Source organism: Felis catus, chromosome C2 (genome assembly GCF_018350175.1).
Source record: "Felis catus isolate Fca126 chromosome C2, F.catus_Fca126_mat1.0, whole genome shotgun sequence".
Lineage (NCBI taxonomy): Eukaryota > Metazoa > Chordata > Mammalia > Carnivora > Felidae > Felis > Felis catus.
Genome location: NC_058376.1, coordinates 150,585,387 through 150,607,846, shown reverse-complemented (window position 1 = coordinate 150,607,846; position 22,460 = coordinate 150,585,387). Strand labels below are relative to the sequence as shown.

General features: G+C 50.0%; 1 protein-coding gene and 1 long non-coding RNA gene across 8 annotated transcripts in view; one reads left to right on the top strand and one right to left on the bottom strand.

The window, feature by feature from the left end:
- MYRIP (myosin VIIA and Rab interacting protein) overlaps positions 1 to 22,460 on the top strand; it is a 374,212-nt gene that overhangs the window by 264,062 nt on the left and 87,690 nt on the right. For all 7 annotated transcript variants that reach the window (XM_019810899.3, XM_045037827.1, XM_011286243.4 and 4 more), the window contains 5 exons: positions 9,196 to 9,332; positions 15,270 to 15,350; positions 19,176 to 19,273; positions 19,493 to 19,573; positions 22,070 to 22,213. In XM_019810899.3, the coding sequence (XP_019666458.3) occupies positions 9,196 to 9,332; positions 15,270 to 15,350; positions 19,176 to 19,273; positions 19,493 to 19,573; positions 22,070 to 22,213 (541 nt within the window). The remainder of the gene's footprint in view (positions 1 to 9,195; positions 9,333 to 15,269; positions 15,351 to 19,175; positions 19,274 to 19,492; positions 19,574 to 22,069; positions 22,214 to 22,460) is intronic.
- LOC123380180 lies at positions 18,361 to 22,074 on the bottom strand. The gene is made up of 2 exons (XR_006585651.1): positions 19,129 to 22,074; positions 18,361 to 18,769 (listed from the first exon to the last, which is right to left on the bottom strand). It is a non-coding gene; the product is annotated as an uncharacterized LOC123380180 (long non-coding RNA).

Sequence of the window (22,460 nt, the reverse complement as noted above, 5' to 3'; positions counted from 1 at the left end):
TCCTGCCAATAGACAGTGCCATCATCCCCATCAAAGCACATGCCCCACACGGGATCACGCGTTTGCAGCGTTTAGTGAACACGGACGTGGGAGGCCATGCCCCAAAGATGTGTCCACTCACATCAGACTCAGCTGGCGCCGTGGGCCTGCCCTTTCTCTGGGCACCCTGGGCTGAGTTATTTAATTCTCCCTCCAGCCTTGCGAGGTACCATTAGTATCACATTTTCCGGAGGACGAAGTAGCTCCCGGGACCAAAAGTAATCAATTCTGACTATGTTGCATGGCTGAAGTTGAAAGGTTCGCTGCTGACTTTTAAAACTCTTTAGTATTTAAAGAAACGTTCACACTTAAGTTGGTGAAACTACAGCGTGCTGAGAATCGCTGTGCAAACATTCTTAGGGATAACTCGGGATCGTTTACAGAATAAGCCCGGGAAGTCAAGCAGGGTCCCTCTGGACGGTTCCGGGTCGGGAAGCTGTTGGCAAGCCTCGTCCCCAGGAGGGTGGCTCCCACCCCTGCCTACGTCTCCTCTCCTCCACACGTAGTGTCGCATCCACCGGTGGGAATAATCCAGAAGCCAAAGCCTATGTCCGGCCACTCCCGAGATACCTTTGGCTTCCTTTTGATCCCATCTCATGACCTGGCACCCTTTGAGATTAGTCTGGCAGCACTGAGGGGTAGCCGCCTTATCTGTGTGTGACCGCCGATATCCCTGGCACGGTGCCTGCCCCGGGGGGCACGCGAGAAATAGCGAGGGAATTAAAGAATGGGTGAGTGGACAAGTGAAGGAGTCCCCATGCACGCACAGGATTCCATTCTGCCTTCCACTCGAGCAGGATGCCGACACGAGGTCCCTTCCTTCCCGTCCGCTCTTGCCTGCAGTCATGTCCGTTCAGGTGGAGGCTGGAGACCGGACTACCCTGAGGTCTCCAGCCTCCCTGAGACCAGGGAGCCCCCAGGAGCACATTTACCCAGTCCCTGCTGGTGCTGGCATCCTCACAGCCCCCTCCCCACACCCCTCCCCCATAAATCACGTGCGTCCCATGAATTTCCTCTGGGCCCTGAGATTTTAAATAAGTGAGATAAGAGTGCTAATATGAAATGAGGGTCATCCTGACCGAGCCTTGCCTGACTTCCAGGAAAGCTCTCCACGGTAACGCTAAGTCAAAACATAGTCTAAAACACATCACTTTGTCAGAGAAAAGCTTTCTGCTCCCAAATCAGGCTGTGGTTTTGACAGTCATTCTCCAAGGATTCGGTGCCGGCCTCCCACCTCCCAGCAGCCCAGGGCGGTGCCCTGGTCCCACTCCAAGACTTGAGCACACTGGGGCTTCCACTCTAGAGGTCATTAACGCGCTTCTGAACGCCAAAAGTTTGCGTATAACCAGGGAGGACAGAGCTCATCCTTTTGTATACTTGAGGTATGAAGACTCTTGGTTGCCAATAAGGGAAACCAATTCCAAAAGGTGTAAGAGAGGGAAATTACTGGCTCATGTAATAGACGAGTCCAGGGCTTGACCTTGGGCTTGAGGAGATACATGTGTTCGAAGTATAGCAGCAGGATCCTGTCCCTTTCCAACATCAGATCTGCTTCTGTCCAGAAGACCACAAATATCCCCCCAAGTGATGGGCGGGATGGCCGCAGCAGTTCTGGGCTTTCCTTCCTCTGTGGGGCCAGCCCAGCAGAAAGGCAGCACCCCGCCTTCCAAGAGCAGCAGCAAAAACCTCCATCTTGACCTGGGTTCGCTGGTCTGTGTCGTGTGACCACCCACATGCTGACCAGGGCGGTGTTGTGTGTGGGGGGGGGTGGGGAGCGAGGGGAAGGGGCACTAGGTTTTCCAGAACAACTTACCCTCCATTAGGAGGGAAGGGTGAGTGTCCCAAAAGGACAGGGAATGTCCTTTGGTCAAAGGAATGTGGAGCACAGTAACAACCATCCCCCAACAGGACCATTGTGGACCCTCAGCCACATTGCTGAGCCACCGACAGGTCCTTTGTGATGGTCGACGGCTCGGAGAGCAGGGCAGTGCAGCGGGGACGTGGCCTGGAGAACATTTCTAGAGTCACATTCCGTTTGTGCTTTTAAAGCTATCAAATAAATCGTAAGCCCAGATGTTATGGTTTCCAAGGACAAAGTCTTCTGTACTTTTTTTCCTGTCTGCTGTGTTAGTGTTTATTCTGAAAATAGCTGTATGGGTTTTCGATAAAAGTGACAGATGCTAAAATAAATGACAGTTATTCTTTGTAGTAAATTAAAATGCTACAGGAAAATGCACTAAGGAGAGCCAATCTCTCTTCCCTTTGAATGCCCGTGGCGGGCACATCTGCATGGTTGAGCTCCCGTTTTGAATCCCTGATGACGCGCTTTGCTCCTTTGGGCGACACAGTCAATCTTACTACATCTCGACTTAACCATCTATCCCAATGAGACTCGCCCTTGTGGAGCTGTCTTAAGAAATCACCGAGCTGTCTTAAGAAGTCACGTTTCGCCAGGCAACTTACTGCTTGTGTTCTATCATTTAATCCTCAAACCACCTTGCGAGGTGGTTACTGTCATCCCCATCTTATAGACGAAAAAACTGAGGCTTACAGACAGGAATTTGCTCAGCACCCACACAGGTAGCAAATCCCTGGGCCAGTCCCAACCTGCCTCCGCACGCATGGTCTTAACTCCCCGTGCTATGCTCTGTGAATTAAATAAAAGGATTCGAGGAAAGCTTTTGGCCTAAGACGGAACAAGCACTCGCATAACCGTGTCCATTTGTTTTAATAGCAATGATACGAGTGATATCATGCAGTTTTAAATAAAAGGGATGAGACATTTGGTACGTGCTGTTGGATAGCTGCTTTTTCCCCTCAGTGGAGACCAGCCTCTAAATGCCCTCTTGGGGGTCAAACCGGAGTGCGGAGGAGGTGATGCTTGCCTTCCTTCCTGGGCTGCACGTAGGGACCACAGGTGGGCTTTGCACAGGTGTGCTTTCTTTTCAATGTGAGGCCACGTTGAGGATTTTAGAATCTCACGCCCAGGTGAGGAGCAAGCTTTCTGGTACAAACTTTATGAAAGATTGATATCTGTGAGCCCAGTGATTCCTTTTCTAGAATCCACGATCGTGGCTGTGTGAAACCATAGCCGCCAACATACGTGTCACAGAATTGTTGTTAATAGAAAACAAAATGGGGAAACATCCCGCGTCCGAAGATAGGAGATCAGTTACGTAAAGCAGGCTGCATCCAAACCGCGGAGAACCCTGGGACTGCCAAAGGTGCCGTGGGGGAAGACTGTTTAAGGACATTGAACTCAATCAGGAATAGCAAGTGAAAACAGTAAGTTAGCACAGTGTGTGTCCCTCACTCACCGGATTTTATTGAGTGTCCGCTGTGTGCACACGGTGGGTCTAGGCACTTAGGATACAGGAGTGGGAAAAAAAAAAAAACCCTGTTTCCCATGAGCTTATTACGTTCTGTTGGAAAGGAGAAAGAAATCATGACCAATTTAACAATCATTAATTGATGCATCAGCATATTAACTTGTAAGTAACTCTATACAATTATATATAATGACACATGAGGGGCAGAGAAGTACTCTATGGGGAAACGGAGAGAGAAAAGGATACAAGACGTGTTGGTGTGGTCGTGGTGTTCTAGCCAAAGTGGCCAGGCAGGGCCTCACAAGGGGGTGACGTTTGTGCCGAGACTTGAATGAAGTGACAGACTGAGCTCTGAAGGCATCTGCGGGATCGAAGTCATTGTGATCCCATGTTTCTTAAAAGACAGTGTCGGGGTGGGGGTGGGGGGCAGCGCCTGGGTGGCTCAGTCAGTTAAGCGTCGGAGTTCGGCTCAGGTCATGATCTCACGGTTCGTGAGTTCGAGCCCCGTGTCGGGCTCTGTGCTGACAGAGCCTGCTTTGGATTCTGTGTCTCCTCCCCCACTCAGGCTCTGTCTCTCTCTCTCTCTCTCTCTCTCAAAAGATGAATACATGTTAAAAACAAATTAAGAAAAGACAGTGTGCGAATTACATGTACTGGAGGTCCCTCGCATGTGCTCAGGAGCAAGCCCGTCCAGAACTTCTCTTCAGTGAAGTCCTGAGCCTTTTAGGAGGGGTGCCCCTCCACTGCCACCCTCACTGCCTCCTGGGTACTCTTGGTGGCTGCACTGATGCTGCCCCACAGCTTTTGTCGGCTGGGCTTTATCGGAAGGGGGAGGAGCTTCCTCCCTCTTAAACGTGGTCCCTCAGAGCGACACTGGCCCTGGGGCCCCTTCTGCACCAACAGACTTGAGACCGACACTGTCTTCCCCATGTGTGTTGCGTTAGGCGTGCATGCACACACGTGTGCACACACATACACACCCACACATACCACCTGTTCCCGGCGGCTATCATACAATGCCGCAGACTGAGTGACTTCTAAACAACAGGAACGTATGTCTCACAGTCCTGGAGGCCGGGAAGGCCAAGATCAAGGCACGGGCAGACTTGGTGTCTGGCCAGGAGCCGCTTCCCAGCTCATAGACGGCCGGCTTCTCGCTGTGTCCTCACATGGTAGGAGAGGGGACGAAGCGCTCTAGGGTCTCTTTTATAGTGACACCATCCGTTCATGAGGGCCCCACCTCCCAAAGCCCCCCACCCGCAGGTGACATCACATCGGGGATTCGGTTTCAACATAGGACTTTTGTGGGGATATAGACTTTCAGTCCATAACAAACACTTCAGATGTCAAGTTCCCGTGGTAAGACTTTGGGGTGATTTTTTAAAAAAATCTTCTTTTATGTTTTTTTTTTTTGAGAGAGAGAGAGAAAGAGAGATTGAGAGCATGAGCTGGGGAGAGGGTCAGAGGGGGAGGGAGAGAGAGAATCTTGAGCGGGCTCCACGACCAGCACAGAGCCCAACGTGGGGCTCGAGCTCATGACTGTGACATCACGACCTGAGCTGAAATTAAGAGCTGGACACTTAACTGACTGAGCCACCCACCTGACCGAGACGCCCCTTTTGTTTTTATTTTCAGTGCTCTTACGTTAATGCATGTACCTGGTTAAAAAAGAATTCAAGCAATATAAAATGATATGAAAGTTAAAGGATCTCATGCCCCCAGCAACATGCCAAGTCCCAATGCCCCACGCAGTCACCTGTAAACATTCCTTGGGGTTACTGCTAAAATTCTAACTAACGTGTACCATTTCTTGACTCGTCAACTTTAGACTTTCATGCCTGGCCCACGTCCTTGCTACCTCTTTCCCCTCCCCCCAAAGTTTTATTAATACCCGGTGGCCTCTGTCACTTTACATGACACATTTAAACCGTGATGGTTGTCCATATATTCGAGAAGCCGGTCTGGACCCCACTGTGCAAGATGAGGAAGTTAGCCTCTGTGAGCCGTCTGTGTTGTTCCTGCCTCTCTCTGCATCCGGGCTTCCTTTCAGGCCAGCTGATGACTTGGTTTCGCTTTCAGCAAAACATGCAAACGTCTTGACAGGGAGGGCCTTTCACGCTTTGTCTATAAATAGGGTGTGGAAAGTAAAATGGTGTTTTCATGACACATATAAAATTATAATGCATATATTATATATGTAATACAATATATACAATTTGCTACAGACCAGAGTCTTGTCGTGAAGTCCGCGGAGAGAAGGAAATGTGATCCTTGGCCACGAACCCGGGCCACGAGCCGTTTGCTTCGTTAGTTGGCAGAATCGGACGGCCTTGAATGTGCTTCCTGGTTAGACCGTCGCTTTCTAGAGCTGCCGTTTGAGTTTTGTTTTTGTTTTCCCCGGGGCTTCGAATTCTCTTTCTTTATTCTTGTTGCCAAAGGAAAGATGTGCCTCCTTCTTCGGCATCTCTCTACATTCATTTGGCCTCTTAATCATGTGCTTATTGAATGGCCTGTGTGCACTGCCCGCCTTTCATACCAGCTGGGCAGCTGGCACCTGAGACTTCTGCCCATTGGATCCCTGCACTGACTCCCACTTTCTAGAAGGCCGTGATTTCCTCTTTCTTAGATGGTTTTTCACTCTCCCGTGGTTTACTTTAAGAATTTTTTTCCTCCCAGAAAGCACATAAGCTTTCTGAGATCTCGCGTGGCTGAAGATATCTTTATTGGGCCCTCCTCCGATGACAGTTTGAACATAGAATTCTGAGTTCCTGTTAGTTCTTCTCTGGGCTTAGGAAACCCATGCTCCATTGTCTCCTTGCATTCGGTGTTATAGATTTCAAATGTTAATGTCATTCATATTTTTGTTCATTTGCAAAAATGCCCTTTTTTTCTGTCTGGAAGCCTTCAAAGCCTCATCTTTTTGAGGGGCTGAATCTTAGATGTATGTAGGTAGGATTGTCTGCTGTGTTTTGTTTGGTATTTGATTTATTCTGCTTGGCCTTTGGTAGACTCTTAACCTAAATACCTCTGCCTTTCTTAGCTTGGGCCCCTTTCATTCTGTTATATGTCTGATGTTTTTTCTTTCCTCTTCTCCCTTCCTGGAATCCTGTTAGATGCTGAGCCCACTGAATTGATCCTCATGTTCCTTTCTCCGATAAGTCCTATCTTTTTGACTTCTTGCTCTGCATTCTGGAAGATTTCACCGATCATAGGTTCTGTGTCCCAGAAACTATTATTGCCTGATTACTTACTTTTCACACCACGTAGTCTTGTTATATGGATGAGGCACAGTGTCGTTTCAAATCACTGTTATTTATTAGAATGTTTAGAGCGATTTTCATTACCCTAGATTACCTTCATTTCTCTTTTTAAAAGTTCCCTCTTAGTTTCTCTTGGTCTTTCTTTCCCAATCCATTGGATTGTTTCAAATTTCTAGTGATCTCTGGTTGTCTATTCATATTTTTTAACAAAGGACTTGGCTGATTAATAAAGATGACTAACATGGATAGGCTAGTATTCCCAGCAGACCTGTCCTTTGAACAGGGGGTGATGTGCTGACTGACAACTCCAAGTTTGTCGGCCAGGCCCATCTTCAGGTAGATGGACAGGATCTGGTGGGCAGGTGTTGGCGGCAGGGGGGCGGGGGGAGGGTGCTGCTCCTCCAAAGCTGCCCAAGGAAGGTTTCGCTCCCAGGTGTGACCCTTGTATTCAAGCCCTAGTCTTCTTCAAGTAGATTGTCCAATTTTATTACAGGACTGTTTTCGTTTGGGGCCTAAGGACAAAGCATCCCTGGACCAGTCGTCCGTTTGATTAGGAATTGGGATGGAGACCGAGAGGCCTCACTGTCGTGTATGCAGCCATTAGATCAGCTTTCTGAATTCCGTCTCACAGCCAGTGCTGCTCTTGGCACAAGCCAGCTCCAAGTTGGACCCCTCGGTCCAGGAGGCCCAGATCCTGTACCTGTCTGGAGGACAGAATTCTCTCTTACGTTCATGCTATCATCCGCTTTCGATTTTCCAGAAATATGTCAAAATCTCCGGTGTATTGCTCTCACCCCTATTCTTCGTTTGTGCACATTTTTCCCTTTGGGTATCTTCTCCCATCTTACTGGCATCTGGGGAGGAAGAGTAGATACAGATGTGCTTGTTCATCCATTGAATTAGAGGCCTTTATGTTCGTTTCGCTTTTCTGAATTCTCTAAAGTGAGCATGTGTTATTACATTCATAATAAAACAGTAAAAGCTATTCTTGAAATGGAAGGGACTTAGAAATATGTCATCAAGCCAGAAAGAGAAGCATCTTGGGGGCACCTGGGTGGCTCAGTCAGTTAAGCATCCGGCTCTTGGTTTCGGCTCAGGTCATGATCTCACGGTTCGTGACTTTGAGCCCCTCATCAGGCTCTGTGCTGGTGGTGCAAGACCTTGCTTGGGATTCTCTCTCTCCCTCTCTCTATGCCCCTCCCCTGCTCGCTGTCTTGCTCTCTCTCAAAAATAAATAAACTTTAAAAAATTTTAGAAAGAGGGGCGCCCGGGTGGCTCAGTCGGTTGGGCGTCCAGCTTCAGCTCAGGTCACGATCTCATGATGGTGCACAGGCTCTGTGCTGACAGCTCAGAACCTGGAGCCTGCGTTGGATTCCGTGTCTCCTTCGCTCTCTGCCCCTTCCCTGCTCAAGCTCTGTCTCTCAAACATAAATAAACTTTCTTACAAATTTTTTTAAAAATTTAAAAAAAGAGAGAAGCATCTTGTCAGTGTTCTGGACCCACCGTTCCAGCACTGCCCAAGAAACTGCTTTCCCTCCGTGCTCCCAGCTGAATGCATAAGTGGCTGGAGAATCTCGTCTCTCTCGTGCTGAGTGAGAGGTGTCGTCAGTGCAACAGGAGTATCGCATACAAAGCCTGCTATTAAGCAGGTGTATCAGTCAGTGGCTTAAAATGGCCAGCATTTATCCACTTGCTGTTTGGATGGGCTCAGGTGCATGCTTGGTCCGCTGGTCCTTCTTCAGGCCACTCATGCATCTCCAGTCAATTGTTTATTTGTTTAAAGAGAGACTGGCTTTAATAACAGCCAAGGTTTGGAGGAGGGGAGGAAAACGAACAAAGCGGAGGGCTCACAAAGAGACCGCTGGAAACATGCGTTTCTGTGCACAGTAATCGTGTCGGCGCCAGTCCCGGGGGCCCTGGGACTCGGTCACTGTGCCTGGAATCCAAAGCTGTGGCTTCACTGCCAGCCTCCTGGGCTGAGTGCTCGCTGCCCCTGGGGGTGAGACTGGTACTGTGGCTCCGGCTGTGGCTGCAGCTCCCCTGGCCACCCCCGTCCCCCGTCACTGCCACAGGCTGGCCTGTGTCCTCATCACCAGAGTCAGCTCTTTAATCTTCTGAATCCACACCGCTGCCGAGTATCTCTTTGTCCGGGTGGCCTGGACCTCATCCTCGCTGCTGTCCTCCTGGCTGCTGTCACTCTTGTCACTCACCAGGTCCCTGTCACCTTTTCCCACGCTCACCTGTCTGAGATGGGCCGGTCATTGCCTGAGGCGGAAGGGGTGATTTGGGCCAAGTGTCCGTGGGCACCCCGAAGGCCAGCTTGGGCTTGCTCGCGTGGTCACAGGGTGCGGGATCTCCAGGAGCGGCAAGAGAGGTCACCGTAAGGCTCAAGATCTGCAGTGTCACACCCACCCATCTCCGCGGTCCGAACAAGTCACACACGCGCACCAAGCTGCACATCTTGATGGAAGGTGCTGCGGAGTATCACGGCACCTTTGGCCACCCGCCATTTTAATCACTCCGGTTTTTAATTCTGATTTTGTTTTCTAATTCTGTGTTTTCCTCAGGCTTCTGAGGACCCAGTCTCTGGAATGGTTCTACAATAACGTGAAGAGTCGCTTCAAACGCTTCGGCAGTGCTAAGGTCTTGAAGAACCTGTACAGGAAACACCGGCTGGAGAGCGGGGCGTGCTTCGATATTCTAGGTACGTGGGCGGTGCTCTGCTCTGGGAGTCTTTGCGGGGCTGGTGGGATGGAAGGAGGCCGGGCTGGGAGGCCCCCGACACCGGCCACACTCCACTGGGACCAAGAAGTTGCTTAACTATCTGGCCCCAATGAGGATCAGAAGTAGGAGGCTAAATACCAAAGATTCTGTTAAGTTTGAGTTACCCCGTGCCAGCACCCCCACTGGGCTGTCGGGTGTGCTGAGAAGACCAAAGTGTTGGGGCCCCTGGGTGGCTCTGTCAGTTAAGTGTCCGACTCTTGATTTCGGCTCAGGTCGTGATCTCACAGTTGGTGAGTTCGAGCCCTGAGTCGGGCTCTGTGCCCAAAGCATGGAGCCTGCTTGGGATTCTCTCTCTCTCTCTCTCTCTCTCTCTCTCTCTCTCTCTCTCTCTCTTTTCTGCCCCTCTCCCCCTTCAAAATAATAAATAAATTAACATTTAAAAAAGAAGACCAAAGTATTTCTGCGTGTTGTGGACATATTAATTCTAGATCCCTAGAAATCAAAGATTCTGGATCGTCTCCCCCTAACGATTAAAACGTCAGAAAGTCCTCTTTGTTTGATCACATAGACCAGTCTGTACTCTGAGGGATGCCCTCCACTCCCCTGCGCTCCTACTCCAAAATTCTACTCACACCAGTTCCAGAACTTGATGTGTTGGGAGAGTCAGGAAAGTACGGGCTTCTCTCCCAGGAAGGCTGAAGGACTAATTCTACCTTCGCTGTTTTTATACAGTTAAGACAACCAATGTCATTAGAAGGAGAAATTATATTCTTCAGTTCTATTACGCCAGCGAGTAGAAAGAAATCGTTGTCAGAATATGAAGAGCGTATCCTCCAAAAAAAAGGCTGGGGTTTGTTGTTGTTTTTTTTTTTCCTTCCATCTAAAGGCAGATTTTTTTCCAACACTTTGCTGACACAGGTAAATGCTTTTTATCCACGAGAAAGAGGGAAGGAAAAAAGATCTCATCCGTCTCATTCTGGAGCTTTTTCGCCGTCACTATTTTATGTTGTTGTATTTTCAATAAAGTCTGTGGCCATGTCTTATCTAAAAATATGCCAGCCACTGAGACGAGGGAGGAAAGCATTAAAGGACGCATTAAACACAGAGAATCATTAGGGCCTTTTGTGGTGGTTGCTAGACTCTATCTTTCAAACCGTTCAGGAAGCCTAAGCTCAGAGAGCAGTGCTGAAGGTTTCCACAGATTATTTTTACCTTCGCTTTGCTGGTTTTTCGAAAAACCTTTTCTCCAGGAATGGAGGCCGAAAAGGAAATAAAGCCTGAGAGGAATCCTGTTAACAGTCGTGTTTCAACCCAGAGAGATACCTCAGGAAGCTTCCAGAATATTATTGGCTCACTTGACTGCGTCTCATCCTTTCTTTTCTCTCACATACGCCCCCAGGTCTGCTTGGTGTACCCCTGTACCAGTCACCAAATTCAGACCTCCACCGCCTACTGCAAGACGAGGGGAAAAGCAAACATGCGGAGAATCCCCCAGAACAGACCACAAGTCTGCTCTCCTCCCCTCTCTCCCTCAGGCCCCAAGGGTGGCTCAGGCAGACATGCGTCCCAAGCGGGCCGGCTCAGGGCTTTGAAACTTTCACGCGTCACTTTGTGAGGAAAACCATCCACTGGGGGTAGCTGTCTGCCACCATAGAGGCAGATCTGGGTTCTGGGCCTTCCGGGATTCACCACTTCCTTCATCCGGGCCTTCAGGGAATGCTTTACACGCCTCTCTCCTGCTCAACCCTGTGAAGCAATAGCTTCATCACCTCTGTGTCCCCAAAGTGTGGCTCAACCCCGGCACATCTTCTGTCCTCAGCGTGGCACTCGCTTAATCTCGAAAGCATTTTGTGGGCACCAAGACGCTTCGCTGAAGCATTCCAGTCAGTTGCTTTCGTGATTCGGGGCGCCATTTAAACTAAGATTTCTGTTTAACGGAAGCGAAGACCAGGGGACAAGAAACAGTTTGTGAGATCATGTTCAAAGCTGATAAGCTGCGATCATGAAACAATGGGATTTATTCTACACACCGCCTAGAAAATTCACTCACGCCTCAAGTAGGGGGAGATCCCCCAGGGCACGCGTGGCCTCCCGGTTACGCCAAATGACTGGGGCGCTCTCACAATGAGCTCCCACCTATCACCCAGCACCCTTGCATTGTTGTTACCTGTCTTCCTCAATCCCAACCGTACGTACTCAGTCCAGAATCACCTTCCAGTGACAGGGTCATCTTCCACGCTCAGCCACGTACTTCCGAATCTGTGGAGGTGAGCCCAGTACAGATACTTTGTAAAGCTCCATGGGGTATGTTAAGGCACAGCCGAGATGGAGAGCCCCAGAGAGCACCTGACCACAATTTGTGAAGCAGCATTCTTTTTTTTTTTTTAATGTTTCTATTTATTTTTGAGACAGAGAGAGACAGAGCATGAGCAGGGGAGGGGCTAGAGAGAGAGGGAGGCACAGAATCCGAAGCAGGCTCCGGGCTCTGAGCTGTCAGCATGGAGCCTGATGCAGGGCTCGAACTCATGGACCGTGAGATCATGACCTGAGCTGAAGTCGGACGCTCAACCGACTGAGCCACCCAGGCGGCCCTATGCAGCAAGCATTCTAAATAAGATGGGCCCATTTCAGCTCCAGCAAAGGGTACTCGTTTTCAGAATCGTGATGGTCAGAACATAACATGCAATATCTATGGCACGCAAGGCATGTGCTCTGCTCCAGAACTCTCGGGGTGGAGCTCCTTGTACCTGTGAAACCTCTCCACCCCCAGGACCAGCGTAGTTGGCCTGAGCACCCTCAGTCCATTGAAAATTCATTGAGTTCGTAGAATCTTATGGGTCAGCCACCAGGTGCCCACCCTGCACCCACGTCCGTCCTTCCGGCCGTCCCAAGCTAGGCTTACTCTTCCCACAGCCCGTATCAGGTGACCGGGATAGGCCAGGCCTACAAGGAGACCCATTGGTTCCATCAGATAGATCTAAGAGGTATTCATTCCTTTAATAAACATGCAGCAAACGTGTATTGAACACCTACTGTGTGCCCACCTGGTTTGAGTGACAAGACAGACAAGACCCTACCATCCCAGAGCCAGCAGGCCAGTTGGAGAGGTCAGATCATAAGTAAATAAATTTTTTAAAAATATAGTGTCCAGTGGTAACGAGTGCTCACCTGATTCATCCGATAGATTGAGCATGACATTTTTAATGGTTACCCTAGAGAGAAGCGGCACTATGTGAAATGATAAATGTAGTCGTTATTAATGTACTTAATCTCTAGACAGTTGGATAAATAACATACGCGTTTATTGGATAAATACACGTTTATTGGATAAATACGCGTTTATGGGATAAATAAAATGGGAGAAATAAACCCTGCCTTTTTATTCATGAACACTGTATATCTATTTTGGATGTGATTCCTGTAAAGGTCTATAACATCCTTCATCTGGGATTTGACTGACAAACGAGGTCTTTTGAAAATGCTGAGCCGTGTGAAATCAGAGGTTCCTGCAACTCACGAAAGATAGGATGACCTGGTGTGACTGCCACATCAGTGCTTTCCAGAACAGTTCAGCCGCTTTCTGCCATTCCTAAATAACACTGAAAGATCCCACCTGTGAATTTAAAGGGACACGGGGGGGAGATGCTGTACTAGAAGGTTCAAAATCATGCGGAGCAAGAGCTCGCCCTCTGGGCAGCTCATTCTCCCCAAGATATTTCTAGATCTTCTCTCTGCTCATTCCCCCCTCCACCCTCCCCCATTCTCTCGGCAGATGACCGCACCTTCTCCTTCACAGGGCAGGTAGTATGCACCCCTACACTGGATCCTGTCACCTTCCAGGAAGGTCTCAAGGTCATGCATCCCTTCCTTCTTGCTAAGCCAGCCTCTCTCTTAACTGGTTCCTTCCTATTGATCTGTAAACATGCCCGGGTCTCTCTGTTTCCCAGACCATTCCTGGTCTGCACATTCCCCCACTTGCCACCCTGCCTCAGTGCTCTTCCCAGTAGGTGGCGGAGACCCTCAGCCGAGAGCACGCTGCACTCAGGGCTTCCACTCCCTGCCTTTCCTCACTGCCCCCACCAAGCCGTTCTCCCGATGGCAGCCAGAGTGCACTTGGACGTGCAAATCTGACCAGATCACCTCCATGGAAGCTTCACTGGCTATTCATGTGGCTGTTGGAATAAAGATCAAAAAATAAAGATACGGTCACCATGCCCTGTGTGGTCTGGGTCTCCAAGCCCAGCCACACTGCCTCCTGTTTCGGTCCTCAGATGCACCTGCTACCCCCACCGCCTTCCCTGTGCACGCTGTTTGCCCGCCTCCCCACCACCCCTCTGCCTGGTGACTCACTGTCCCTGTTAGACACGTCCACCATACTATGAAGCACCCAGTCAGGGCACTTAACGTATCTATAATTTTACATTGACTTACATAAATCTTTGATGAATTCTTTCCCACTAGACTATCCAATTGGTCAGGGCAACAAGGATTTCTGGCTTTGCTCACCAGTATACCCTAACACCCAGCCCAGAGCCAGGCACCTAGTTAGTAGGTGCTTGTGGACTCTTGGCTGGATGGATGAATGAATACTGGCTGTAGCCACGCCACAGTGAAATAGTTGCACTAAGATCTATAGCTTAGGGTCTGCAGAGATGACATCTTAAAGCCTTACATCGTAAGTGAAGACACTGAGGCCCAGAAAGACAAAGCCACATCCTCAGGGTCACAGAGCTAGAATAAATGGACTTCATATATATTATGAAAGGCTGGGCAAAAAACACAAACACGGAGAATGATATATGGTCAGACTGAGTCGCCATGTCAGGCTACCCACTAATGGCTTGTTTCGTGAAGGTAGCCGGCTACTAAACCTGCCTCAAATACCTATAGCATTTACCCCTGGATTTCCCACATGGGAGCCCCCCTAACAGCCATCCAAGAAAGCACAGGGTGTATTATAAGCACTGGAGGCCCGTTGCTTAGTTTGACATAGCATTACTGGCATTTGCCCCGTTTTGAGCTAAGGCACATAGACCCATATTTATTTTCTGGGTTCCATCAGTGTTCCCACCAACATCCAATCCAATCCATTTTTCATGAGCCACCCACTGTTAGGTGCTATCTTGGGTACCAAGGATATAATATCCAGTGACTTTAAAAGAGTCCCATCATCCCCATCTTCAGAGATCTCATTTGGTGAATGAACACATATCATAAAAATCCCCAACTTGGAAAAGGGCTTTAAAAAGGGCTTAGCCAACTGCTCTGCCCGGCCTGGATTAAGATTAGGATTGTGTGTTCGATTCAAAGAAGACCCGAGGAGAGGCAGCGGGCCTTCAAAGATCAGATGCCAGGGGTTGACCTTGGCTATCTCTGGGCTTGTTCCACGTGGACTCCCTTCTACAGAAGAGAAGGGTGATAGTTAAATCATTAGCTAAAGGCAGCTGTGTGGGTCCGTGCCACAGACCGCAGCTAAAGACCAAACCCACAGGGTCTCATCACCGTCACGAGCTCTTGAGATTTCTCTTTCTTCTAGTAAGGAAGCCGAGTGTCAGAGAGGTTAAGTCACAGACTCAAGGTCACATGGCTAGTAATTTGCAGGTCCAGGAATCAACCTTTCATGTCTCTGACTTCGATCTGTTGTCCTGTTTTTGACTCCACGCTGCCTCCAAAGAAGGTACCGGAAGAAAGCTAGGGGAGGCAGCAACATAACACCACGAATCAGTGTGAGAAGAAAAGGGTGACTGGTCCAAAACTGTAGCATGATTATAAAACCCAGTGGTTCCCTAAACCTGTTTGCAAAGCTGACTTAATCAGAGTGGGTACGGGTGACCTGCCAGCTCTGTGACCGTGCACCTGTGCTCCCTGGGGACCTGTGATAATCCTATTCTCTGTCCCGCTTTCTCCCTCCCTATAGGAGGAAGCTTTTTCGAGGCAAACCTGGAGAATGAAGGAAGTGTGTCAGGCAGTGATTCAACATTTTATAGACAGTCTGAAGGTGAGTTTGCCTAAGACTTTATAGCTAACGGGAAGTTGGAGGGCTAGGAACACCTTCAGACCCCATCAGGGTCTCCCGGTTGCACTGTAACCACTGGACACAACTACTTGTGGCTGTGTGTGAGTCTCCACGGGCATTCTTGTTGTTCCCACTTGTGTGACTCCATCGTCAAAATTGGTGAGTATACACAAGGCGTGGCCTAAAGAAACGCATTTGCTACCCCACCCTTGGGTACCTCACATCACCTGGTGAGTCAGAGCTCCAATACCATCTTTCGGACTTGGAATATAATAATGAATACACCCACGTAGCTCATATTAAAATATTCTTGCAGGGATGCCTGGGTGGCTTCGTAAGTTGAACGTCTAACTCTCGGTTTTGGCTCAGGTCATGATCTCACAGTCCGTGAGCTCGAGCCCCGCATCCGGCTCTGTGCTGACAATGCGGAACCTGCTTGGGATTCTCTCTCTCTCCCTCTCTCTCTCTCTCTCTCTGCTTCTCTCTCTCTCAAAATAAATAGATAAACATTTAAAAATAATAATAAAATAAAAATATTCTTATAAAGAATGTGTCATTTCCTGATTCACTTCTCCTTTTTTTATACCAATATAATAGTCCCCTTAGAGCACAAGTTAAAAGCCACAAACTTCCGGTTTCAAATAAAACCTTCTCCACTATGTCACTTCCTTCTCCTGAGTGCTGGACCTTGAGAGCCTCCTGAGTCCCCGGCTTCTGGCGCCCTACAGCTGCTCTCCGTTCTCTCCTTTGGGTGCCTTCCCAGGAAGGTCCCATCCTCCTCCATCCTTGCTCCCTGGAACCCCTCCACGGGGTACCTTACACCCCTGTGCCCCCCATGCACCTCCATTCACTGCCGAGGCTGAAATGCCCGGCACTCATTTCAGCCCAGAGATCTAAACTCACATTTCCAAAGCTTGATTATTAAGCCCTGTAAATCCTACAGTGATCTGAACCTCAGCCCATCCTAATCAAGGTCCTCAGCCGCCTAGCTCCACCGGCAAGAGTCCCCTTTCCCTCAGCCCCCCTCCCTGCTACTTCGCCCCAGCCACTCAAGTTCCTGTCAGCTCTGTTTCCAATTCTGTCCTTCAGTTTCTATCCTGATATTCTGACATCCATGGCCTGAGCACCTCCTGCCCACAATTCCCTGGTATTGATGTTGCCTTCAGTGACCGTTCATATCCACCAGGGTCCTCCAGAGAAGCAGAACCAGTGGGACACACACACACACACACACACACACACACAGATTTATTTTATTTTATTTTATTTTATTTTATTTTATTTTATTTTATTTTATTTTATTTTATTTTATTTTAGGGACTTGGCTCACACACAGTTGTGGGGCCTGGTAAGCCTGAAGTCTACAGTGTAGGTCAGTAGGTGGGAGACTCAGACAGAAGTCCATGCTTCAGTCTTGAGACAGGCTTTCTTCTCTCGGAAACCTCAGTTGGTACCCTTAAGGCCTTTGCTCTCAACAGCTTGGATGACGCCGACCCACGTTACCTAAAGGGCAATGCCCTTCGCTTCAGGCCAACTACTGTAGATGCTAACCACATCCACAAAATACCTTCATAACCCCAGTTTGATTAAATAACTGGGTACAGTAGCCTAGCCAGGTTGATGCCTAAAACTGACCATCCCGTTGTCTGCTGGCCTTCTGAGCCTAGGTCAGTCTGCCTCTGGCTTCTTCTCCTTCGTCTACACCCCCCAACAGTCTTTCCCTCTGTGGCACCGACCTGAACCTTCACTTTCAAGCTAAACCATGTTCAGTGCTCCATTTCCTCCTCCTCTGGAAGTCATGACCGCAGCATCCAGAGCCTTTGGGTTATGGCTCCAGGCTCGTACTTGCGCGGGACCTGTGGAGCTGGGTAATGATCCCCACCACCCGGTAGCCTGGGAAGCACACAAGACCATGGACTTGGTTTGTCTCTCAAGGCATCATGGGGCCCCTCACAGAACCAGCAAGAGCTTACAAGCACTTCTTCTGTGACAAATATATTGGCTAGTATCTTGAAGAAGAGACATGGGAAATCCAGTGTCCTCCAGGGAGTACTGGGTGTCATGACAACCTCAATTTTGTAGCCTGTTCGTATGGAGACATTAGGGAAAATACATGTTCAGTCGAGCACCCTGAGGTGCGCAGAGCCTCGACCTGGGTCGCCCCGATCCGGGTGTCTTGTATCATCATAGTCAGCTTACAATGGACCCGTCAGCCGGCTGGATCGCTCTGAGCTTGACCGGCTTGGCTTTAGAGATTTACTCATATCTGCCAGATGCCAATCTGGGTCCACGTTTTTGTCTTTAGGAGCCTAAGAAGTTTGAATTAAGTTTTTTTGATTGATTAATGAGTGAGTTGATGTATTTACACCTAGTCTCGCTCTACAAAGGATTTGAGGCAGCTTTCAGGAGGTTTGCATGTGTTAAATAATGCATGAGGAGGAGATTATAAATGGAAACAGGAAGTTGAAATCCGGGCAAAGAAGACATAGGCACGCAGCCCTTGCAGACCTGTGTTCTTGTGCCTGGTGTGAGTCAGGTTTCCGGGCTGAACTAAGGGAGGGATGATAGAAATTCACACTTTCAAGTAAGAAGGAGAAATCTAGCTTCTGGGGAAGCAGAACTCTTCCAATCACTTAGATCCAAAAAGAATTTGGTTGGGGCACCCAAGTGGCTCAGTTGGTTGAGGGTCTGACTCTTGATTTAGTGTCAGGTCAACCCCCCAGGGTTCCAGGACCAAGCCCTACATTGGACTCCATGCTGAATGTGGAACCTGCTTGAGATTCTCTCTCTCCCTCTCTCTCTCTCTCTCTCCCTCTCTCTTTCTCTCTCTCTCTTTCTCTCTCTCCAAAATAAAAAAAAAATTAAAGAATTTTGTCACCTTCAAAAGTCCTTTGACATGGGGACATCTCTATCCACCTGTTGCCATTTGCAAACAATATGCCATTTGCAAAAAATACGCTTGCTAAAAATAACGATAGCATTAGACTTTAAATCACGTTAGCTTGTATTTGTCTTGCTTTTGCGGTTAAAATCGAGGGCTTTGGAGACAGTCTGGATCCCAACTTCATCTCTCTTCCTGTCTCCCTGAGTTACCTTGGCCAAGTTGCTTGACCTCTCTGTGCTTCAGTTCTCTTGTCTGTCAGATGGCACCTACTCAGTGGATTCTTGTAGAGATTGACTGTGGCCATGGATGTGACACTCAGTCTGGGGCCAACAGGTGGTTGAGCTCGGTGAACTTGGTCAGAGTTGTTAGTGATAGACTTGGTTTAGAAGAACCAGTATTTCCTTACATGGAGTCCTTCTGTGAAGTTATCCATAAGCCACTCTGTGTGTCGGGAGCCATGCTCAGTGTTAGGGCACAAGAGGGACCGTGTGATCCAGTCGTGCTCTCTGAGAATGACCTGTGCGGGGAGGGACAGTCTTTCTGGCCCCACGGGAAGGAACTGCAGAACCTCAGATGGACATCCAGCCAAGGTGGGTGGACAGAAGGGATCTGGACAGGAGGATTTTCAGAGGAGGAACCCTTGGGCCAAGGCTTGGAGTCCCCAGAAACCAGCTCAGTTACAGAGCAGGGACCAGAGGAAGGAAGCCCAAGATATGGGGATCAGAAAGGGAGAGATAATAACTCTGCAGCGATTCTGTTGTGGCTGGAGTCGCGGGTGAGTGGGAACCACAAGGGGCCGGGGTGAACAGTGGGGAACTTATCACCGGGCCCCTGCAAGACTTAAACAGAAGCAGTAAAGGGGAACCATCATTTTACCTGTCTTTCCCTTTCCGAAAGTGGTCTGTCTTCTGTTTCCTGTCTAGGACACAGCATGATGGACACATTGGCTGTCGCCCTGCGGGTGGCTGAAGAGGCCATCGAGGAGGCAATTTCCAAAGCAGAAGCCTATGGGGACAGTCTGGTACGACGCCCTTCTCCTCCCTGGGGGGAGGTGCGGGTCAAGGTCCTGGCCGCCAGGACAAAGTATAGGTTGTCAGCAAACCGGCCTCATGGTGTCTGTCCTTGACTGGGGCCGGGCCCACCCTCCCTCTGCCTCTGTGGTCAGAACTCCCAAGAAAGTGATTGCCGGGTCCCCCGACCCACCCACAGCATGCGCCCCTTCTCTTCCCTTCCTCCGCAGGACAAGCAGAATGAGGCCAGTTACCTGCGGGACCACAAGGAGGAGCTGACGGACGAACTGGCCACGACCATCCTGCAGAAGGTAGGTAGACCCTGGCCTCCCGCACTGCAGTTCGTCACCCTGGCCCAGACCAGGGCCTCTGGCCGGCTGAGGCGCACCTTGTTGCCTTGGGCGCCGTTTCTGTGCCTTGTCACTCTCCCCTCTTGTGCTCTGGGGGCCAGTGCAAAAGGATTTGCATTGCCCGGCAAAACGTAAGCAGAGGGGTCGAATATGGTTGCCTTTGTGGATGGAGCTAGTGGGTGGGGAGCCAGGAACTCAGCACGGAGCAGGTTACTCACTGTCTTCCTGTTCCCTGGAGTGTGCCTCCCACGAGTGTGTGTGTGCGTGCATGCGCATGTGTGTGTATACGTGTGTCCTCTTCTCACACCTCTCAAATAGTCTCTTGCTGAAGAAAAGTTGCAGTCACCCCCTGCTACCTCTATGCCCTAAACTGTCCCTTACATGGTGTGTCAGTTAATTACTGTTGAGAAGCCAGCCACCCCAAAACTCTGTGCCTCTGAGCAGGATTATTTCTGTGTTCCACAGGCAATTCTCTGACGCCACAGGGGTGTTCTTCAATTCAATTCAGTTCAATTCAATTCAATTCAATTCAGTTCAATTCAATTCAGTTCCATTCAATTCTGACACTGTCTACTCAGAGTTGGCACAGACCTCACAAGCCAAGGACTCAGCCCCACTAGAGTGCCCCCACTCCAGATACCAGTGAAGTTTCAGGTACGCCCAAGTTACTGCACTCCTGTCCAGCCTACTACACATTTAGGGATTCCCATGACTGCCCTCGGGTCGGATGATTTTCATAAAACTCAGCAAAGCGCTGTACTTCCAATTACTGGTTTATCATAAAGGAGACAAATGAACAGCCAGATGAAGAGATACGGAGGGTAACAAGGCCTGTGTAGGAGGGGTGTGCAGACCTCCATGCCCTCTCCGCCCGCCACACTCACTCCCAGCACATCAGTGGATGCACCAGTCAGGTGCATAGAGTTCCTCCCTCGCCCCGAGGGAGGCTGAAGGTGGGGCTGAAAGTCCCATGGTTCACATGGTTGGCTTTTCTGGCCACCAGCCTCCATCTGTACAGTGGTGTGGCTCATCACCTCATTAGCCTAACGACGACGCTCCAAGCTTTGTGCCAGGAACCAGGGTCAAAGGCCACACATACGTTTCATCATACCGCAGTCTCTTTCTCACGCGTGCATCTGCAGTGACCCCATCTCGAGCTATGGGTGGGGATCTAGTCCGTGCAATGTGTTCATTCTGGGGCCAGACTGAAGGCACGTCAGCTACTCACAGCCAGGACAGAAGCAGAGGAGAGCAAGAGGAAGCAGTGGTGTGGACGAGGGCCCAGGCTCCGCCCTGACACCTGTCACTACCCACTCCCTCCTCACCCGTCATTGGCCAAAGCCAGGCGCACAGTCAGCCACAGCCAGGGTGGGAAGTATATTCTCCCTGTCCTGGGAGGGATGAGGAGTCACACAACAAAGGACTGCATGCGGGGAGCGATGAGCACATTCGGTCGTCCCTTTTGGTCACAAAATCCATGTCCCTTTTGCCGTGCACACTCACTCCACCCAGAGACCCCCCAAGCGTCTCATCCCACCCACAGCTCGAAGTACGTTCAACCCAGATTCAGCTGCTTCGAAGCTGGAGACCTACGAACCAAGCAAACAAGTCACGGGTCGAACACACCCTGTGGGGGCACAGACGGCTGGTACGGGACTCGGGAGATGGGGGTACGCCTCCCTCCGGCCCTGGTCTGCCCGAGGGCGTGGCACATCAGTTCATCACTCCCCCTGGCTCTCGGCCTCCCGCTTTCTCATCCTGTCTGGTCTACAAAGACATCGAAGGATACACTCAGATCAGTGGCTCAGCCGTTTTCTTAGCTGCTTCCTGCCTACAAGAGGTTGGGAGCCCAGACACCAGTGTATAAACGGACTCATTATATCCAAATGGCTGTGCCCCACGTAGGAAGCAGTACAGACGAGCAGACGCCTTCCCGGACGGCTCTTGGTACCTGCCCGCTTCACAGACTCTGCCAGCGCTTCCTAAAACCAGGATTTATAGCCAGAGACTCTGGGTTTGAGATGCAGCTCCAGTATTCAAGAGCTCTATGGCCTTAACTGATAACTTAACCTCGCCGAGCCCGTTTCCTCATCCGTAACATGGGAAGAGTTATAGAACATAGCCCTGAGAGTTATTTCGATGATTAAATGAGGTAGACCATACACAGTGCCTGAAACAGCCTGGCACGTGCTGGCCCTTAATAAGTAGAAGTTGTCAGCATCACGAAAGGATTATTTATAAACCGCAAAGTACTGTAGAATGTTTAGGGCTGTAGTTGTGTCGTTTTTACCCTAAGGCAGATCTGGAACAGGCTGGTATTCTGTTGAAACTAAGCCCTTAAATGTGGCTAAAAGAAAGTGGCTAAAAAAAATCCCAGAGGTGGCCCCAGTTGCTCCACCCAGCACCCAAAGGCCTTGCCAGTAACTTGCCCCCTTGTGTCACCCACTTCCTCCCCAGATCATAAGAAAACAGAAGAACAAAGGCGAGCAGCAAATGGGAGAAGAGCCAGAGTGGTCACAGCCCCAGAGCTGCAGTGCAGAGGCCGCTGACGAGGGGACCGCAGCCCCCCCGGGAGGCCCCCGAGCTCCCTCCACCCTCTGGGTGAGTCCCAGGCCCCCCCTCCCATGCAGATGTCCTGCATCAGGCACAGGTCAGAGCCGTTGTCCCCATGGACGTGGGGCTGCCACGCCCAACCATCTGTAGTTGACTGGTGTGCCAAGGGTTCCTGAAGGGGGGACGGGGTGAGGAACAGAGAAAGTGTCGGGGGGGGGGGGCCTGGGAGGGGACAGAGGGAGGAAACACAGTCGGGCTCCTAAGGAATATGGAGGCGGGTTTTTACGCAGAGACC